At 40.8% G+C, this 20720-nt stretch overlaps 2 protein-coding genes and 1 long non-coding RNA gene across 11 annotated transcripts in view; all 3 read left to right on the plus strand.

The window, feature by feature from the left end:
* The window catches only part of LOC110972838 (dedicator of cytokinesis protein 3-like), a 62638-nt gene extending 53628 nt beyond the window's left edge, over positions 1–9010 (plus strand). For both annotated transcript variants that reach the window (XM_051948563.1, XM_051948564.1), the window contains exons 4-5: positions 1168–1223; positions 8822–9010. In XM_051948563.1, the coding sequence (XP_051804523.1) occupies positions 1168–1223; positions 8822–9005 (240 nt within the window). In that variant the 3' untranslated portion in view covers positions 9006–9010. The remainder of the gene's footprint in view (positions 1–1167; positions 1224–8821) is intronic.
* A 4679-nt stretch (positions 9011–13689) lies between these two features.
* On the plus strand, positions 13690–16553 carry LOC127534227 (uncharacterized). 8 transcript variants are annotated; one of them, XR_007942267.1, is made up of 5 exons: positions 13690–14722; positions 14921–15090; positions 15201–15253; positions 15342–15664; positions 15753–16553. It is a non-coding gene; the product is annotated as an uncharacterized LOC127534227 (long non-coding RNA). The 8 variants fall into 8 exon arrangements; XR_007942264.1 differs by lacking the exon at positions 14921–15090 and having other exon boundaries at positions 13697–14722; positions 15141–15225; positions 15336–15620; positions 15775–16553; XR_007942266.1 differs by lacking the exons at positions 14921–15090; positions 15753–16553 and adding an exon at positions 15709–15734 and having other exon boundaries at positions 13718–14722; positions 15141–15225; positions 15336–15554.
* Positions 16554–19883: 3330 nt separating this feature from the next.
* LOC127534151 (dedicator of cytokinesis protein 3-like) overlaps positions 19884–20720 on the plus strand; it is a 37572-nt gene continuing 36735 nt past the window's right edge. Inside the window, exon 1 of the mRNA XM_051948656.1 lies at positions 19884–20402. The gene's annotated coding sequence lies outside the window, so the exon portion shown is untranslated. The remainder of the gene's footprint in view (positions 20403–20720) is intronic.

Raw genomic sequence — 20720 nt, forward strand, 5'->3', positions numbered from 1 at the left:
TTTCTATCAGGTCGATGCTGCATCACATTTATCAGCCGAAAGCAAGAGAAAACTGCTGAAAACAAGAGAAAACTGCTGAAAACAGTGTTAAAATCAGCTAAAAAACATGTTGTTACATGGAAGTAGTTCTGCGTTTTGCGTCCTAAATCTTTGCTGTTCGGCGGCTGGAGAAGCTTTTATGTGAATTGTGACTGTTGGTTTTCATTCTTATTCTAGTGGCTGTTTGAGACTGAATCTATTTCAGGACTTTTTCTCCACGTCCTGCAGAACGGAGCTTCTCGCTGTTTCACGTCCACTTTAAGTGTTCGTACTCCTGAACCAATAATCTGGCTTCAGATGTAGGAAGGAAAAATAAATACATTAAAAAGTGGCAGATAAATACATTCCAACTGTGGAAAACTGTAGCGTTCAGAATTATTAATAACAACAATCATAGACTGTATATAAAGATGGACGTAGCATCTGGCTCCAAAAATGAAGCCCACCCGGAAGTGTCAAAAACTTGCAATATCACGCCGTCCACTAGGGTTGGCTCCAAAAAGCTTTTTCTCTATAGACCCCAATTCATTTTTGGAAAAAATAAAATTTGATAGACTGATGTTCTACAGCTCAGGATTTTTTCCCCGTTAGTTTTCATGGTCAAAATGAGAGATCAGGTGGCCGATCTTAAAATAAATCAATGCTGAATTTTAAATAAATCGTTAAAGTTGACGGAGCCAGGGGGCGTGGCTATACTTGATAGACAGCAACAGAAGCCTCTGCGGTAAAATGTGGGCGGGATAAGAGAGTCCTCAGCCAATCCTGCCCCTCGTTGCTCTCCGGTCCAGTCTGTTTGATGACGCTTTTTACGTCACTGGCTCCAAAAAATCCAGAACGGCGACCAGGAAGTAGCAAAATCCGGGCTTCATTTTCTCGGCGTTGAACCCAACGGGTGACGTCACGGTTAGTTCACGTCTGACAACAACACATATCTGAAAAATGAAGATATTTCTTTAAACCATTAAAGCAGGTAAAAAACACAACAACACAGTAGATGTTCAGTCTGGGCTCTTTAAGGTCACATGACGGTACAATCTCAGCTCTTTTGGTTTCTTGTCTAGCTGAAAATGTTCCTCCTCCAGATGTTCCTCCTCCCTGCTCTCTGACTTTAATCTTCTGTCTCTGCAGGGGCTTTTTCCTTCCACCTACGTCCATCTGAAGAAGGCCGTGGTCACCAACAGAGGGTGAGTTCAGACGTTTCAACACATCAACACGTGTCTGAAGCAGAGTTTACAGATGTGCTTCAACATGTGGCTCAGAGCATTAAAGCTGCACAACCACAGGAACGTCTGGGCGTTGTTGTGCCTCATTTTACTTGTCTTTGTGTCTCGCTTTAGTTGGTTTTTGCTTCATTTTGATTGTATTTTTTGCCAAATTTTTGTTGTTTTTGCCTCATTTTAGTTGTCTTGTTCCTCGTTTTGGTTGTTTTTAGTCTCTTTATGTCTCTTTGTGGTCATTTTGTGTCTCTTTGTGGTCATTTAGTGTCTCTTTGTAGTCATTTATGTGTCTCTTTGTGGTCATTTAGTGTCTCTTTGTGGTCATTTTTGTGTCTCTTTGTGGTCATTTTTGTGTCTCTTTGTGGTCATTTTGTGTCTTTGTGGTCATTTATGTGTCTCTTTGTGGTCATTTAGTGTCTCTTTGTGATCATTTTTGTGTCTCTTTGTGGTCATTTTTGTGTCTCTTTGTGGTCATTTTTGCGTGTCTTTGTTTCGTTTTCATCGTATTTTGGATCCATGTCTAGTTTTGGGTTCTGGAGAGGAACCCGTTGACTCCATCAGTAGTTCATTGATCGGTTCTTCTCATTCAAAGAGCAGAAAGACTCAACAGTAAATCAGTGTTTGCTGGCAGCTGCAGTTTTTCAAGGTTCTTGGCAGGTTGTTGGTTTAATTCAAACATCGTAGACGACTTTGGACGTTTTTTACATTTATTACCTGATCTGGATCGTTGGACTAGAATTTAAATGATGCAAACCAATGATGATTTTTAAACGTAGTAGTTTTGTGCTTCATTTAGTTTTGGTTTTTTTTTACCTCATTTTAGTAGTTTATTTCCTTCATTTTGGTTGTTTTTGCCTCATCTTAGTTGTTTTTTGTTTTTGCTTTTTTTTTGCCTCATTTTCTGTATTTTGGGACGCAGCATGAAGCGTTTTCTTTAAAAGCTGAAGCGTCACAGCAAATGTACGAAGGAACCAACGAGGTTTATCATGGAGGCTGAACAGCGTGAGATGAAGATCTCTGAGGCTTTTCAGATGCTTTAGAAATGATGAAAATGACGTAAAACCGTCGTCCTAACGTGATCACAGCAGCAGATGTGACTCAACTGAAGGTCTGAAGGTTGATTCTTGAAGCTTTAATTCTACTTGTGGCTGAAAACAATCGTCTGGTTGGGTAAAGAACTGATCAGATGATGCTTTTCTGCATCTTTAAGCCACATCACTGATCTGCTGGTACAGATGCTTTCTCTCTGCTGTGGCTTTACTTCCTTCCTCTCCAGGCTGCTTTGATGGATCTGTTTCCTCTTGTTTTGTCTCTGAAGAAGCTGCTGATTCTCCTCCAAGTTCAAGAGTACAGATTTTCCTGCATTAGCACATTAGCATAGCGACGGGAGGCTGCAGATGAATCGGAGCTACGGAGCGTGTCCTCATTTGCATGAGAGTTCTGTAATTAAAGGCAGCCAGTAAATTAATTAGAGTCAGTGAATCCTTAGCTGGTTCCAGTCGGTCCTCGGGGCAAACCAAGAGTTTAAAGTCAGACTTGTAGAGGATCCACATCCAGTCATGGAGCTCTAATACACAGAGAGGACGTTTAGGTGCTGATGTAAGGATTTAAAACAATAATCAGTCAGTTTGGTTTGAACACATCATTAAAATGACTTAAAGCTTCCAGACAGAGTTTATATGGAGGCCCCCAGACAGTCAGGAACACGTTTTAAATATTTAATGTGTTTAAAGGCTTTGCTTCTTATCGTTAGACAGGAACTAAATCCATCACAGCGTTTCTTTCCTCTTAAAACATTCATTTTTAGCACAGTTTTTGTATTTATTATGTGTTATTGTGGTTTTATTCTCATCTTGTCAAAGTTTTTTATCCATTTATGGAGAGTTTCCCTGAAAAGACACACTTCAAACACAAAGTTATTAAAATCAGTCCAAAATATTTATAATAATAATAATTCTAGAAAAAAACATTTCTGCATCTGCAAAATAATTTCACAATAATACCACCACTGTGATGCTACAACAAAGGAATCAATTAATTAGAAAATTTAAACACAACATTAGCAATCTATTATTATTATTAGTGTTATTATAGGTAATTTCATAGCTTTTTAAAAAATAAACGTCCTTCATGAAACATGGAAAAAACACAAACATGATTTAATGTCAAATTAAAGCTGGACATTTGTCTTTTGATTATGGAAAATGATCATTTTTAAATTAAACGGTTGTTTTCCATTGTTTTTCTGTGTTTTTTAGCGAGAAGATTATCGTTTTCCACAGTTTTTCTTTCTTTTTCTTTACAGTACATGTAGGTGTAAGAATAATACTTTTATAGCTATGCTGTCTAAATACTAAATGTAATTCTGGTCATAAATGAAAGATCTTAGCTTGTTTTAAGTGACTTTTGGACTGAAGGTAGATGATGGAGAAACCCACTGATCTACAGAACATCGTTTAAAAGCAAAGTTTATTCTGACTTTTCCACCCGGTGAGACACTACAGCAGCATCATGGTCTGGGCTTTCTAGAAGTGATAGATGTTGGTGTTCATAGAGGTATTCTGCTACAGACGGAATAGTTGATGCTCTCTTACTCGTCTCTGATCTCTTTCTGATCGGACTAATCGCTGCTCTCTTCATTAAGCTTTAATGAACACAAACAACCTTAATGGAAGTCTTCCTGCTGTCTGCAGCAGAAACCTCCTTTCTGTCAGACGTTCATGTCTATATTTAAAAATGCAACGTGGAGCAAAATGTTTTATGGCTTTTAATTTGTTCATGCTGAGTTTGAACACTGTTGGGATGTTGTGAAGCTTCTCTGCAGAATAAATGTCAGAGCTGATGTCTGTGAACATGAAGCAGCAGAACACGATCAGAATACACCTGAAAGCACAGCTGGAGGAATGGATTTATGAATAATGCCCATCAAGTCTGGATTCATGTTGAAATATAGATTTTTTCTGTTTTACAGTTCAGGAAAACTCTTTACACCAACACCTAGACCTCTATGAACATCGAGACCTCTGTGAACACCTAGACCTCTATGAACATCTAGACCTCTGTGAACACCTGGACCTCTATGAACATCTAGACCTCTGTGAACACCTAGACCTCTATGAACATCTAGACCTGTATGAACACCTAGACCTCTGTGAACACCTAGACCTGTATGAACACCTAGACCTCTATGAACATCTAGACCTCTGTGAACACCTAGACCTCTATGAACATCTAGACCTCTGTGAACACCTAGACCTGTATGAACACCTAGACCTCTGTGAACACCTAGACCTCTGTGAACACCTAGACCTCTATGAACATCTAGACCTCTGTGAACACCTAGACCTCTGTGAACACCTAGACCTCTATGAACAGTTAGACCTCTATGAACACCTAGACCTCTGTGAACACCTAGACCTGTATGAACACCTAGACCTGTATGAACACCTAGACCTGTATGAACACCTAGACCTCTATGAACATCGAGACCTCTGTGAACACCTAGACCTCTATGAACATCTAGACCTCTGTGAACACCTAGACCTCTGTGAACACCTAGACCTCTGTGAACACCTAGACCTCTGTGAACACCTAGACCTGTATGAACACCTAGACCTCTATGAACACCTAGACCTCTGTGAACACCTAGACCTCTATGAACATCGAGACCTCTGTGAACACCTAGACCTCTGTGAACACCTAGACCTCTATGAACATCTAGACCTCTGTGAACACCTAGACCTCTGTGAACACCTAGACCTCTGTGAACACCTAGACCTCTGTGAACACCTAGACCTCTGTGAACACCTAGACCTGTATGAACACCTAGACCTCTGTGAACACCTAGACCTCTATGAACATCTAGACCTCTGTGAACACCTAGACCTCTGTGAACACCTAGACCTCTATGAACAGTTAGACCTCTATGAACACCTAGACCTCTGTGAACACCTAGACCTGTATGAACACCTAGACCTGTATGAACACCTAGACCTGTATGAACACCTAGACCTCTATGAACATCGAGACCTCTGTGAACACCTAGACCTCTATGAACACCTAGACCTCTGTGAACACCTAGACCTCTGTGAACACCTAGACCTCTGTGAACACCGAGACCTCTGTGAACACCTAGACCTGTATGAACACCTAGACCTCTATGAACACCTAGACCTCTGTGAACACCTAGACCTCTATGAACATCGAGACCTCTGTGAACACCTAGACCTCTGTGAACACCTAGACCTCTATGAACATCTAGACCTCTGTGAACACCTAGACCTCTGTGAACACCTAGACCTCTGTGAACACCTAGACCTGTATGAACACCTAGACCTCTGTGAACACCTAGACCTGTATGAACACCTAGACCTGTATGAACACCTAGACCTCTATGAACACCTAGACCTCTGTGAACACCTAGACCTCTATGAACATCGAGACCTCTGTGAACACCTAGACCTGTATGAACACCTAGACCTGTATGAACACCTAGACCTCTATGAACATCTAGACCTCTGTGAACACCTAGACCTCTGTGAACACCTAGACCTCTATGAACAGTTAGACCTCTATGAACACCTAGACCTCTGTGAACACCTAGACCTGTATGAACACCTAGACCTGTATGAACACCTAGACCTGTATGAACACCTAGACCTGTATGAACACCTAGACCTCTATGAACATCGAGACCTCTGTGAACACCTAGACCTCTATGAACATCTAGACCTCTGTGAACACCTAGACCTCTGTGAACACCTAGACCTCTGTGAACACCTAGACCTCTGTGAACACCTAGACCTGTATGAACACCTAGACCTCTATGAACACCTAGACCTCTGTGAACACCTAGACCTCTATGAACATCGAGACCTCTGTGAACACCTAGACCTCTGTGAACACCTAGACCTCTATGAACATCTAGACCTCTGTGAACACCTAGACCTCTGTGAACACCTAGACCTCTGTGAACACCTAGACCTCTATGAACATCTAGACCTCTGTGAACACCTAGACCTGTATGAACACCTAGACCTCTATGAACACCTAGACCTCTGTGAACACCTAGACCTCTATGAACATCGAGACCTCTGTGAACACCTAGACCTGTATGAACACCTAGACCTCTATGAACAGTTAGACCTCTATGAACACCTAGACCTCTGTGAACACCTAGACCTGTATGAACACCTAGACCTGTATGAACACCTAGACCTGTATGAACAGTTAGACCTCTGTGAACACCTAGACCTCTGTGAACACCTAGACCTCTGTGAACACCTAGACCTCTGTGAACACCTAGACCTCTGTGAACACCTAGACCTCTATGAACACCAACATCTATCACTTCTAGAAAGTTCAGAGCATGATACTGCCACCTCCATGCTTGATGGTAGGTTTGGTGTTCTTGGGGTTGAAGGCTTCATCTTCTCTCTTCCAAACATTTTTTTTCTGGTCAAATCAATAATTTTTGTTTGTTTTATATGAAAAAATCAAACCATGGCTGTTTTTGTACAAAGATTCATGTTTCATTGATTCCATCTTGGTAAATCCAGAGTTCCAGGAGTCAGTGGAGTCCACAGACTGATGATATAAATGGTCTTTACAGTGGCTCTAACTCATGTTCAGGACTGGATAGAATTCATCCAGATCAGTGATGCTAGTACAGGTGGAATGCTTTCCATTTTCTCAGATAGCAGCTCCTCCACATAAACACCCACTCATGTTCTCAGAGTCGTCCATGTCAGGAGTTCATGGAGGTCTTTAAGAACCGCTGAACAAACTGACAGGAGGACTTGGCTGCAGGATAAAGAACTTTAAATCGGTTCAGGTAGGCAGACAGAGGCGTACATCAAGGAGTCGATGAATCCAACAAACTAATGAGCAGAAACACGAGTAGGATGGAACCACGTGGAGGTAAACCACCAGGGAGGAAGGTAATGAAGCTCAGGTGGAACTAATGGAGGCCGAGCAGGAGGTCACTGAGATGGAAACACAGCGAGGGAAGATTCTAAAAACAGAAAGAGATGAATAATTAAGAAGACAGGCAGGTGGTTTATTGAAGGAAAAACTAATAACAAGACACACAGTCCTGTTTCTGCAGAGGAGCACAAATACGACTGAGATGGTGACTTTAAAAAACAGCTGTACACTGTAAGAAATAAAAATACAGAGGCATGATTAATGAAAACTTACTTAATAATTCAGGTTATTAAAGACTAAAAATCGTGAACTGAAGTGATGCTGGAGATGTTCCACCTTCCTTCCATTTCTTAGTGATGGATTTAACTGGACTCCAGGAGATGTTCTTCTATCATTTAATTCAGATTAGTTTGTAAAAATGTCTCTTCATGTTGACATGAAAGAGAAAGCAACTAAACGGGGTCCTCACCTTGTTTAGTCCAGTAGTCCTCTCAGAAACATGACAGAGCTGAAGGAAGACGTAGCATCACATGGAAAGCAGTCAAAGTAGAAGCACCTCAGTACTTTACTGGAGCAGACGGAGTTGGTTTCTGTCCACCAGTGGAATGTGAAGATAAAGAATGACCCACCTGGATGGTGCTGTTTTACCATCAAACTGTGTTCACATTGAACACTTATTTTAACAGCTTTTTTTTTTCAATTTTCTGAAAAAATACAAAGTAAAAGTGAAAAAAACAAAAGATGAAGTGACCTAACCTCTGCCCAGAGTGACTCAAAAATGTGTAAAATGACAAACAAAGGCTTCAAAATTGGTTAAAAATTCTTTAAAATGACAAAAAAAATCAAAAATACATAAAAACAACTGTTCAAAAATCTAAAATGATATGAAGCTTGTACAGAATTACTCAAAAATGTTCCTTACTGATAAAAACAATGTTAAAATAAATAAAAATCTCCCTAAAATGACTGAAAAATGTCTAAAATTTTTATGTCAGTTTTACTGATATATATGTAATCACTTTAAATATTTTTAGGATTTTTTGGAAGATTTTTCCTCATTTTTTGAACATATTTACAAGAATATTCTTGCAAAATTTAGGGGATTTTTAAAAAAAAACTTTTAAGGGAAACTTTTAAGAAATGATTGGAATTTTCTTCCTGATGTTTTCGTAAATTTCAGAAATTTAGAGAATTGTTTTGCTGATTTTTTTTGGATTTTTTTTAGTCAAGGAAACAATATTTTTGGTGCCTGTAAATGAGGACAGGAGGGTTAAAACATCTCAAATTAGGAGGTTACATGAAAGCAAAAATCTATTTTTGAGGGAAAAACTGCTATTTTTTAAACATATCTGGCTTATTTTAAGACACCTAAGCTTGACAATCCTGATAAAATAGAGATTAAAATAAGTTTTCCAGCTAATTTTAAGATCTCAGTATTCTAAATATCGGATCTTATTTCCAGAAATCTCACCAAGACATTTTCATTTGTTCTGTTGGCAGATTTTTTTTCACTTATTTTAAGGTAAAAGTTCCTAGAAATAAGTTGTTTTTTAATGTTTTGAGAGGGGCCTTTTTTCCAGTGTAACAGTCATTAAAACCAGCAGCTGATTAAATCCTGTCTTCTTCTGTTTCCTGTCCAGGCCTCATGAGACGGTGGTTCCTCTGGAGGATCCCATCGTCACCGAGGTGACGTCAACGCTGCAGGAATGGGCCTTATTGTGGAAGCAGCTCTACGTGGTGAGAAGCAGTTTTATTTTTCAGTCTGCAGCTCTACATCTTAGTGGAACGTCAAACACCAGCAGCTGCACCTCACGGAGTTTATAAATCTACCAGTTAAAGATCTGAACGAGTCATTTCCTTAAAAATCAACCTTCTGACCTCCTCAGAACATCTGGTTCTTCATCTCCAGTAACTTCATCAATGATCAGTTCTATCTTCATACTGGGAATATCTCCAGAGTTCCAGGTCCTTGAAGTCCGTAGGGGAGAACGTCCCCTGGAGAAAATTGTAGAGTAGACCTTGAAGTTCTAGAGTAGGTTTAGGGGACAGCATGTATTTGTTGTCATTTTGTCTCTTTGCAGTTGTGGCTGTTTACATTTACATACACATATATATATATATATATATATATATATATATATATATATATATATGTATATGTATATGTATGTATGTAAAACTTTTCTTTCTTTTATGGTTGTTTTTGTGCAATTTGGGACAGTTTTTGATAGATTTTAGTATTTTTTACATCACTTTGTAGCCATTTTGTTCCATTTGGTGGTTTTGTGTCTCATATTGGAAATTTGGGGCTGTTTGTGGTGGTGATTTTTTTGCACAATTTCTTGGTATTTTTTAATTGGTTTTAGTCATTTTGCATCTTTTTGTTGCATTTCGTCTGTCCGTGGTTCTGTTTTGTCTCATTTTTGTTGATGAGGTTTGGTCGATGTCGTTTGGTCGATGTCGTTTGGTCGATGCCGTTTGGTCGATGCCGTTTGGTCGATGCCGTTTGGTCGATGCCGTTTGGTCGATGCCGTTTGGTCGATGAGGTTTGGTCGATGCCGTTTGGTCGATGCCGTTTGGTCGATGCCGTTTGGTCGATGACGTTTGGTCGATGACGTTTGGTCGATGACGTTTGGTCGATGCCGTTTGGTCGATGCCGTTTGGTCGATGCCGTTTGGTCGATGCCGTTTGGTCGATGCCGTTTGGTCGATGCCGTTTGATGTCGTTTGGTCGATGCCGTTTGGTCGATGCCGTTTGGTCGATGCCGTTTGGTCGATGTCGTTTGATGTCGTTTGGTTGATGTCGTTTGGTTGATGTCGTTTGGTCGATGAGGTTTGGTCGATGTCGTTTGGTCGATGTCGTTTGGTCGATGTCGTTTGGTCGATGTCGTTTGGTCGATGTCGTTTGGTCGATGCCGTTTGGTCGATGCCGTTTGGTCGATGCCGTTTGGTCGATGTCGTTTGATGTCGTTTGGTTGATGTCGTTTGGTTGATGTCGTTTGGTCGATGTCGTTTGGTCGATGCCGTTTGGTCGATGCCGTTTGGTCGATGCCGTTTGATGTCGTTTGGTCGATGAGGTTTGGTCGATGCCGTTTGGTCGATGCCGTTTGGTCGATGTCGTTTGATGTCGTTTGGTTGATGTCGTTTGGTTGATGTCGTTTGGTCGATGAGGTTTGGTCGATGTCGTTTGGTCGATGTCGTTTGGTCGATGCCGTTTGGTCGATGCCGTTTGGTCGATGCCGTTTGGTCGATGCCGTTTGGTCGATGTCGTTTGATGTCGTTTGGTCGATGTCGTTTGGTTGATGTCGTTTGGTCGATGAGGTTTGGTCGATGCCGTTTGGTCGATGCCGTTTGGTCGATGCCGTTTGGTCGATGCCGTTTGGTCGATGCCGTTTGATGTCGTTTGGTTGATGAAGTTTGGTCGATGCCGTTTGGTCGATGCCGTTTGGTCGATGTCATTTGATGTCTTGGTTGATGAGGTTTGGTTGTGTTTTATAGTTTTTGCTTCACTCTTCTCCAGTGAAACTCATGCCTTTAAAGTGTTCCTCAGACATACACTATCCGTCTCCGGCCTTTTCTTTCTCTGCTCGCCGTCTCAGCGTGTGATCTGATTGGAAATCCATCTGCAGCTAAATGGAAAACTGGGAAAAGGTTCTGTGGTTTGAGCCCGGTCAGGATCTAAATCCGTCCTCCGTCTTGTCTCGGTTCTGACGGTTATTTTCATCGCTCATCCTGCCAGCGCTGTCACTCTTTTATTCACAGTTGACACACTTTTGTCTTCACTTGCTGCCAGAGTCCAAGACATGAAAGACGTCGAGTTCTGCATGACGGATTTTCTATTTCTGTCCTGACAAACCTGACATTAGTGAGTGTTTCTGTCAGCGACAAAGCGAACGTCCTCTTAAAGCTGCTGTAAATCCAGAGCTGCTGATGTTTAAAGCAGTAAATAATGAGGAACGTCCGTCCTTCAGAGCTGCACTGAAGCACTGTTACAGATAAATAAATAACTTTCTATCCTCTGTTTCTGGGTGGGTTTTCACACTCTTTTGGATATATTTTGATTGATTGTCGGCACACTGCATCTATTTATTGCCATTGTGTCTCTTTGTGGTTATTTTTTTTACCTAATTTGGTGGTTATTTGCCGTATATTGCCTTATATGCCTCTGTCTTTGAATGTTTTTATGCAATTTTTGAGTACTTTTTGATTGTGGTATTTTTACATCCCTTTCTCGGCATTGTGTTGCATAGTGTCGTTCATTTTGGGTTTATTTGTTGACTCTGTGTCTGTTTATGGTTTTTGGACCATTTTGTGTCGCATCTTGATCGTCTCTTTGTTAGCAGTCTTCATGTTTTCGTTCATTTTTTTTGAACAATTATGGACATTTTTTGTTGATTTTCAGCCATTTTGCATCTTTTTGTTTCCAGTGTGTGGGTCTGTGGTTCTGTTTTGTCTCATTTTGTTTGCATCATGTTGTTAATTTTGGGTCTATTTGTCGACACGACGTCTCTGTTTGGTTTTTTCTGCTCCAAACTGGACATTTTCTGGTAGATTTCAGTCATTTTGCAGCTCTTTTGATGCTGCTTTGTGTTTTGTTTTGGATGTTCTTTGTCTCTTTGTGGTCATTCTGAATCTCTTTGTGGTAATTTCTGTCCAGTTTTGTTTGTTTTATGTCATTTTTTGATGGTTTTCTGTCCTCTATTGTTAGTTTTGTTTGCAAAGCTTACATTCAACTTTTTGTCTTTTCTGCTTGAACAAAATGCAGGACCAACAACTTCTTTAACACAAACTCTGAGAAAATGTTGCTGTTGTTGATGGGTTGTTTTTTTTAGGCACACTGCATCTATTTGTTACTATTTTCACTCTTTGTGGATGTTTTTGGCCCTAATTTGCTTCCTATGTGCCGTATGTTGCCTTATATTTCTCTTTTATGACTATTGTTGTGCATTTTTGTGCAATCTTTGATTGATTTTGGTGTTTCCACGTCCTCTTGTTGCCATGCTGTTGCTTGTGGTTATGTTTTTGTCCTGTTTTTATGGTTTTATGCCTCATATTGGTACATTTCTGTCTATTTCTGTCTGGTTTTTTAAAGCAAACGTCCTCTTAAAGCTGCTGTAAATCCACAGCTGCTGTGTTTTGTGTGGATGGACGAGGAGATAAAGCAGTAAATAAAGAGGAACATCCGTCCTTCAGGGCTGCAGTGAAGCACGATTACAGATAAGAACACGCAGATAAAAAAGAAATAACAGGCCGGTAAACTGAGGAGATGGAGGCTGAAGGATGCTGACTAACAGAGTTACAAACTGATGAAGTGTAACGTCGGATAAACACCTCCTGCTACGTTTGTCAGCATCAGAGGATGTTTCCATGTGATGACAGGAGATTACCCACTCTGAAAACATGTCAGAACAAGTCCTATTTAAAGGAGGATTTCTGATGTAAATGCCAGAAAACACCAGGTAGGACTGTATGGAGTCACAGGAGTGCCAAATCAAAATATAAATAAATAAATAAATAAATAAATGTGGAAATATAAAGATAAATAAATAAAAGGAAAAAACAGAAAAGGTAAAAGCAAAGACAAAATTTTTATTTATTTATTTATCTTTATATTTCCACATTTATTTATTTATTTATTTATTTATTTATTTATTTATTTATATTTTGATTTGGCACTCCTGTGACTCCATAGAACTGCAGTCCATCATCTGTAGGATCTAAATAAACTTGAATCCAACACGTCCTGGAAACTCTCAGCCTGACAGAGTGGCTTTGTTGATCTGCTGCTCAAAGCCTCAAAGATGTTCAAATATTAGGAAGTTTGGCCTTCCTCCATACTGGACTGTGCAGGAGTGAAAACTAGAGCTGGAAGGATCCATCGATGATTATAAAGGATTACAGATAAACATTCAGCTTCACTGTGTTTGGATTGAAAAGTGGACAAAGAAGTAGAAATAGTGAGAAATAAAGAGGAAGTTTGGATCCATTCATGCAGAAAAGCATCCGGTCCACAGAGCCGAGCGACACGAGGCGACGTCAGCACGAAATCAGTACGAGTTCAGGTTGAGTTCAAGGACAGGAAAGTTCAGAGTCAAGTAGAAGAGAGCACGACAGCAGACAGAAAATGACCATAAAAAGAAACAAAATGACCATAAAAAGACAGAAAACGACCATAAAAAGACAGAAAATGACCATAAAAAGAAACAAAATTACCTTAAAAAGACACAAAATGATGACAGACACACTAAACTACCACAAAATATGCAATACGATCACATAGAGACACAAAACAACCATAAAGAGACACAATATGACCTTTAGAAGATGCCACATATCAACAAAGAGCTGTAAACTATTAAAAAGATGCAAAACGTCCACAGACATCAAAAGAAAACAAAGATCTGCAAAATGAGGCACAGACACAAAATACTCATAAAGAGTCATTAACTAGTGTAAAACGACAAAATACTGTAAAATGACACACAAAACGAAACACAAAGAGGCAAAAATATGGACCAAGGGCCATAAATTACTGCAAAAAGATGCAAAATGACCACAAAGAGATGCAAAATGACCACAGAGCCATAAAATGACCACAAAGAGACATAAAATGATTATACAGAGAACCAAAAAGCCCACAGTTCTGCTTGGTTCCATGTCTGCTGCTCATATCTAGCATTCAGCCCTGAATAAAACCATCAGTCCATCCCTAGAAAGAACTTCTCCTGTGTTTTCCTCACACTCCAACACACACACAGTGAGTTTAACACGTGTCAGGAAGCACATACATGTAGGTCACAGCTCATCACAGCGGATGAACCCACTGACAGTGACGAGCTGAGTTCTCACTGAGTGGATGCTGAAGGTCACTGAAAGTGGAAACAACACAAACCCGTCTGTTAAGGTCTTTATTCCTGATATAACTGCAAATACGTATTTAAAGAAATAAAAAAGCCAACAAGGGAGGGGCTGTCAGGCTACCCATCTATGAAATTACACTTTAAATATTTTTAAAATCGCATTATTGAATGTGTAGAAGGCTTTATTTCAACAATGTCTTTGTTTTCTGTGTTCTATTAGGGACCCTCACATTCTGCTGTATTACTGTAGAAACACCACAAACACTTTCTGTCCGTTAGCATTAGCACTGCTAGCCTGCTAGCTGGCTTCCAGAGCTGCTAGTGTGACTCATTTTAATATTCCTGGACAGCAGAGGGACACGGTGTCTTCACTAAACTAGTGGTGCTGTTAAATGTCCATCCATCTGCAGGAATCAGAGAAAACCGAGTGAGAGAGTTTAGGTAGATGTGGTGGATGAAGATGGAGGTAGATGTTGTGGATGAAGATGGAGGTAGATGTTGTGGATGAAGATGGAGGTAGATGTTGTTCATGAAGATGGAGGTAGATGTTGTTCATGAAGATGGAGGTAGATGTTGTGGATGAAGGTGGAGGTAGATGTGGATGAAGGTGGAGGTAGATGTGGATGAAGGTGGAGGTAGATGTGGATGAAGGTGGAGGTAGATGTTGTGGATGAAGATGGAGGTAGATGTGGATGAAGATGGAGGTAGATGTGGATGAAGGTGGAGGTAGATGTGGATGAAGGTGGAGGTAGATGTGGATGAAGGTGGAGGTAGATGTGGATGAAGGTGGAGGTAGATGTGGATGATGATGGAGGTAGATGTGGATGAAGGTGGAGGTAGATGTGGATGAAGGTGGAGGTAGATGTGGATGAAGGTGGAGGTAGATGTGGATGATGATGGAGGTAGATGTGGATGAAGGTGGAGGTAGATGTGGATGAAGGTGGAGGTAGATGTGGATGAAGATGGAGGTAGATGTGGATGAAGATGGAGGTAGATGTGGATGAAGATGGAGGTAGATGTGGATGAAGGTGGAGGTAGATGTGGATGATGGTGGAGGTAGATGTGGATGAAGGTGGAGGTAGATGTGGATGAAGGTGGAGGTAGATGTGGATGAAGGTGGAGGTAGATGTGGATGAAGGTGGAGGTAGATGTGGATGAAGGTGGAGGTAGATGTTGTGGATGAAGGTGGAGGTAGATGTGGATGATGATGGAGGTAGATGTGGATGAAGGTGAAGGTAGATGTGGATGAAGGTGGAGGTAGATGTGGATGAAGGTGGAGGTAGATGTGGATGAAGGTGGAGGTAGATGTTGTGGATGAAGGTGGAGGTAGATGTTGTGGATGAAGGTGGAGGTAGATGTTGTGGATGAAGGTGGAGGTAGATGTTGTGGATGAAGGTGGAGGTAGATGTGGATGAAGGTGGAGGTAGATGTGGATGAAGGTGGAGGTAGATGTGGATGAAGGTGGAGGTAGATGTGGATGATGATGGAGGTAGATGTTGTGGATGAAGATGGAGGTAGATGTGGATGAAGATGGAGGTAGATGTGGATGAAGATGGAGGTAGATGTGGATGAAGATGGAGGTCGATGTGGATGAAGGTGGAGGTAGATGTGGATGAAGATGGAGGTAGATGTGGATGAAGATGGAGGTCGATGTGGATGAAGGTGGAGGTAGATGTGGATGATGATGGAGGTAGATGTGGATGAAGGTGGAGGTAGATGTGGATGAAGGTGGAGGTAGATGTGGATGAAGGTGGAGGTAGATGTGGATGATGATGGAGGTAGATGTTGTGGATGAAGATGGAGGTAGATGTGGATGAAGATGGAGGTAGATGTGGATGAAGATGGAGGTAGATGTGGATGAAGATGGAGGTCGATGTGGATGAAGGTGGAGGTAGATGTGGATGAAGATGGAGGTAGATGTGGATGAAGGTGGAGGTAGATGTGGATGATGATGGGCCTCCCTCCTCCTCCAGCTTCTCCTTCATGCTGATGTGGAAGCAGATGTGACTGCTGCTTGTGTAGGCAGCAGAGATGTGTGAAGGAGGCGGAGGGAGGAGAGGGGACGCTGACAGCAGAACAAACGAACGAGGACACGTTTGTCTGCTGCAGAGAAGGTTTGTTTGAGGAGCACTGACAGCAGAGACGAGCTGGAGGAGGCCAGTCTGTCCTCTTCTACAGTCACATGACGTTTGTAAGAGAATACAGACACACTGAGACTCAGAGCTGGAGAGACGCTGAGAGCTCATCATGGAGGTGAAGCATCTAAGATTCATTAATCAGTTCATTAAGTTCCGGAGGTGGAACAGTTTGAACAGCTGATCTTGGATTCGTGGCACCAATACAAGATCTACACCTTAACCTGTATCTACATCTGTATTTATATTTCTACCTACATCTACACCTGTAACTATACCTCTGTTTATACCTGTATCTATATCTATATCCGTGTATCTGTAGCTTTATCTCTGTCAGATAAAAGTTATTTCACATATTTAAATACAGTTTAAAAACTGTCAAAAGCTGTTAAAGAACAAATTGTTTGTAATAATACATATTTCTGATCTTTTTTTAAATGCTTATTTCTTATCTGTAACTTCTCAAAATCTTTGTAATGTCAGTTAAAAATATTTAACTGTTTTTCAATCCTTAATTCACATTTTTTTTCTCTAAAATTTTAACACCAAATATTGGTCGAACTATTTTTTCTAATTTAAATACAGTAAAAATGTTAGTAGTTTTACAGTCAAACCCTGTTAAAGAATTATCATCATTCTACTGTATGTAATATGTTTTTAAAAAATGCAGTTTGGTTCGTTTTTTTATAAAGTTAAGGTGTGACTCTGTTCCAGTCGTTCTTATCTGCAGTTCAACTAAATAACGGTGAATAGTTTTACAAACTACAGCTGAATCCAGTGAAATAATATTCAGTTTTTACAGGAATGTGATGAATCAGAGACATGAACACATGAACTGCTTTACAGATATGAAGTGAAAATGGTGACAGCTAAAGACTTTCTGAGCCAGATTTCCTGTTGGAAGCGTTCAGCAGAACGGAGCGGCTACAAAAAGACAGAAAAACCAACGTTTAATTGGTGTCTGAGTTTCCATCCTTCAACAGAGTGAGAATCAGTCCTAATAAAGCTCCTGTCCATGCTTTTACGTGCTCCGTACGACATCACGAACAAAAGGAACGTTCTGGAATGCTGGCGACTGAGAGGAGCAGGAAGCTGATTGGTTGCCGGGCGGTTTAGCGGGGACTGGTCCTCCAATCGGCTGTCTGGAGATAATTGGTGTCACCGGGCGGTCTGAGGATAAAACTGTAGCTGCTGGTCCATGTTTCTGTAGCTGTGTGGGTGAAAGCATGAAGTTCTGAAAGCATGAGTTCAGTTACGCTTTAAAAAATGACCAAACCTCTCCAGAACACATCCTGTTGGCTGATTCCTGTGTTCAGATAATTTACGGGCTGTTTTGGACCTAAAGTAAGTCCTGTGGAAATATTAGGCAGGAGTTTGAGAATTTTGTGCATTTTCACCCTCAAAAAAACACCTCAGCTGGTAAAAACCATCCAGAAATATGACTCCTAGAGCCATGAAAGCTGGTGAGGATCAGAACTTTACTGCAAATATGGATGTAGTTTTCTTCCTTGTTTCGTGTCATTTTGTGTCTTTTTTGTCTAAATTCAGTCTTTTGTTTCGTGTTATTTGTCTGTTTTTGTCATTTTGTCTTTTTTTGTCTATTTTTTTAAATTTTGTGTCTTTTTGTCTATTTTTTTGTTGTTTTGTGTCTTTTCGTCTATTTTTTGTCTTTTTGTCTCATTTTTGTCATTTTGCGTCTTTTTTGTGTCTTTGTTGTTTTGTGGTTTTTTTGGTCTCATTTTTGTCGCTGTGTAACTTTTTTTGGGTCAAAATTTAGTCTTTTTGTTTTTTGTGTCTTTGTTTTGCTTTTGTCATTGTGTAACTTTTTTTGTCAAAATTTTTTTCTTTTGTGTCATTTGTCAGTTTTTGTCATTTTGTGTCTTTTCTGCCTCATTTTTGTCTTTTTGTGTCGTTTTTGTCGCTGTGTAACTTTTTTTGTCAAAATTTTTTCTTTTTTGTTTTTTGTGTCATTTGTCAGTTTTTGTCATTTTGTTTCTTTTCTGCCTCATTTTTGTCTTTGTGTCTTTTTTGTCTCATTTTTGTCATTGCGTAACTTTTTTGTCAAAATTTAGTCTTTTTGTGTTTTGTGTCGTTTGTCAGTTTGTCATTTTGTTTCTTGCTTTTGTTGTTTCATATCTCATTTTTGAAATATTTTGTCTTTTCTGTGTTTTTTCGTTTGTTTTTTGTCTTTTTTTTACAGTAAATCCTCCATGGTTCAGTTCCAGGTGACTAAACGTTGTGTTCCTTTGTCGACACTCTGATCTGGAAGTTGTGATGTGGAAATGATAAACTGAGGATGGATGCTGATGGTTTCTGGTTGGTGATGATGTTCAGTAAAAAGATAATTCCTTAAATGTGAACATTTTTACTCTAGAACAAAGGAACCATGAGGAGTTGTGGTTGTTTCTGGGTTGCTATGCTGTGGTTTTACTGGTTTTACTTGAGCTCAGACTGGATGTGAAGCTGGACTAGAACCGTCTGACTCCTGTGGTTTAACGGAGCGTTCTTAATGAGCTCAGTGGTTCTGAGTGGTTCTGCCTGCAGGCCTCAGCGGTCAGACGTGTTGTCGGTTCTGTGACGGTGTTAAAACGCCTCCTCTGCTGCTGCCGTCTGATCAGATGTGTGAATGGAGGTGCAGGAAGTCGCATCGCTGCTGCAGAAAGTGCCCCCCCGGCCTCCAGTCATCGGGCTAATTATAGAGCCGCCGTCAGCCAATCACAGCGCAGCAAGGCGTCAGCTGACAGGAAGCAGTCACAGCGAGGCTGGTTCCATGAAGGGCCCATGAGTTTAAAACATGTTCTGCTCATCAATAAACTGTAAATATCTGATGCTTTGTCCTGCATCTTTCTGGAAGAAGAGCGAAGAATCACCAGAAGTATTTAGACCAAACGTTGCTCTGGGCTGGGGTTGTAACACCAAACGATCCTGTTTTTCTGACTGGTTCCTGCTCAATCTGAAGTCCTGCAGCTCTGTAGAACCAGGACAACACGGAGGAGGGAGTTTGTGTTGTTTTGTTTGCGTTTTTTTAACAGTTTTTGTCTCATTTTGTGTCTCGCTTCTCTTCTTTTGTGTCTTTTTGTTGTTCTGTACCAGTTTTTTATTGTTTGCATTTTGTTTCATGTTTAACGATTCATCTGTGTCATTTTTAATCATTTTGAGTCATTTTAAACCAATTTCATCTTATTTTGGACAGATCTGGAGTAATTTTGGACTCGTTTCAAGACATTTTGACAAAGTTTGAGTCACGTTTCATGACCTTTTTTGAAGGTTTTTAATTATTTTTGGACAGTCTATCTTTTTTTGACAAGTTTGAAGGCATTTTGGACAGATTTCAAGTAATTTCATCCAAGATTCATGTAATCTTTGACTGTATTTTAGCCAAACTAAGGATCCATAGATAAATATTTACATGAACTTTATGGAGACACTAAATCTGCAAATGTCCATTTTCAAAGACCAATCATTAATAATTTGCATCATTTTTGACAGCTTTTGACCAACCAGTCAGTTTTGAAAAGCTTTTCAGTTATTTTGGACGATCTTTATCTTATTTTTGATGAATGTTGATTGAAGGTCCAGTAAAGAACTTCTCCCGTCCAGCATGTTTCCTAGGTTCTAGCTCCAGTAAAGCAGGTGAACCAGGCTCTCCTTTCTGTCTGCTGGTCGCTCTATTTCTGTCAGTCTGAAGCTGCTTTGGGCTTCAGGATGTAAGCTGTGCTGTCAGACGTCCTCAGCATCACGCTGGACGCTGGAAACAGATTCTCCAGCGTTAGTGAGGCTCTGCAGACCGGCCGTGGGTGGGAGAGAGATACAGAAAGATGAGGAGGAATCAGGTGTGGGGAGCTTCTGCTGGATGTGAGCCGGTCTGAGGGCTCAGTGAGGAGGCAGGAGGAGAGCCGAGTGGATCTGTCTGCCGTGGGTCTGATCCTGGAGTGGATCTGTCTGCCGTGGGTCTGATCCTGGAGTGGATCTGTCTGCCGTGGGTCTGATCCTGGAGTGGATCTGTCTGCCGTGGGTCTGATCCTGGAGTGGATCTGTCTGCCGTGGGTCTGATCCTGGAGTGGATCTGTCTGCCGTGGGTCTGATCCTGAAGTGGATCTGTCTGCCGTGGGTCTGATCCTGGAGTGGATCTGTCTGCCGTGGGTCTGATCCTGGACGTCCACAGAAACCAGGAAACCCAGAGGAGAAGTGTTGGTTTTCTCTGATTAGTCGCATCCATAGGCGTCGGTAAGTGCAGTGTCATACGTCTCCGTGGTGACTCAGCCGCGGTTGCCGTGGCGACGGGGGCCCATTGTACAGTAGGTTTTATTGCATCAGCATAAAGAAAAGAATTCATCCAGGAGTTTCTCTCGTCATGTGTTTTATCTGAGCAGCTTCTTTACATCCTGATGTTTAACACGAGAAGTTCAGTTTATTGGGTCTGTTATGGAATAATTACACATTGTGCTTTATTGTTCTGTCCATCTGGGAGGTAAAACAGCTCGATCTCAGAATGTTCTCAGTGTTTGTGCACATGAAGAATTCAGTTTCATCTGCAGAGACGAC

The sequence above is a fragment of the Acanthochromis polyacanthus genome, chromosome 5, assembly GCF_021347895.1.
Source record: "Acanthochromis polyacanthus isolate Apoly-LR-REF ecotype Palm Island chromosome 5, KAUST_Apoly_ChrSc, whole genome shotgun sequence".
Taxonomy (NCBI): domain Eukaryota; kingdom Metazoa; phylum Chordata; class Actinopteri; family Pomacentridae; genus Acanthochromis; species Acanthochromis polyacanthus.